The 739-nt window shown below is 40.9% G+C and overlaps 1 protein-coding gene across 1 annotated transcript; it reads right to left on the bottom strand.

Annotated features, from left to right (window-relative positions):
* Positions 1-7: 7 nt before the first annotated feature.
* Positions 8-686, bottom strand: LOC106322106 (DNA topoisomerase 2-like; the record flags this gene model as incomplete). The annotated part of the gene is made up of 3 exons (XM_013760276.1): positions 376-686; positions 146-294; positions 8-63 (listed from the first exon to the last, which is right to left on the bottom strand). Coding segments are annotated over exons 1-3 (469 nt in total), but the record flags the coding sequence as incomplete, so codon positions are not given.
* Between the last annotated feature and the right edge of the window lie 53 nt (positions 687-739).

Genomic DNA, 739 nt, shown 5'->3' on the forward strand with positions numbered 1-739 from the left:
CTCCAACCACTTGCAATCCCTCTGCATCCATTAACTAGTACCATAGGAACAATGGGATAATACCTACAAGCATTAACATGTAGTAGATGAGATTAAAAACAATAACAGACGAAGTTAAACTAGTTTAACAAACAAAAATAATTACGGCGTGGGCTCTGTATTCTTCCTATCTTCAACGTTCAAGCTGCCAGTGAGTGCATCAGCATACTTATCGTCCTCCTTGGGAAACAATATCCTTGTTTCTGGAGAAAGCTTAGTGCGAAGGTATCTTGGATCTGCAGCATCTTGTCCACCCTACATGTCCACAATCATGTTCAGAGACAAGCGTATAGATCAACAAGGAGATGAATAACTTGTTCTATTGGCTATACATACCGCAATCCGTGTACCAAATTGACCAAGAGATTGAAGCAATGGCAAGTTGTTACTACCAACATGATGCTGCGCCATCTTGATGATTGTATTGTTGAGGGCTTTTTCACTGTGATAATAATCACAGTGCGTCAATACAAGAGCAGAGACTTGGGAGACCTTGATGTCCTCGTTGGAACTCCTCTTAAGCAAGCAATGAAGTATCTTTCTCTGTCCGGGTTTGAGACCATCAAGCATTGAGGGTACTGACCGTTTCATATTAGCCATGAAGAATGATGCAAGGTCTTTTTCAATGAAATCTGTGAACGTAATTTGCCTTGCTTCAGTCTCGTGATGATGAGAGTTAGGCTGCACAGGAAAAAAAAAA

Source organism: Brassica oleracea, unplaced genomic scaffold, assembly GCF_000695525.1.
Source record: "Brassica oleracea var. oleracea cultivar TO1000 unplaced genomic scaffold, BOL UnpScaffold06767, whole genome shotgun sequence".
In the NCBI taxonomy this organism is placed as follows: Eukaryota; Viridiplantae; Streptophyta; class Magnoliopsida; order Brassicales; family Brassicaceae; genus Brassica; species Brassica oleracea.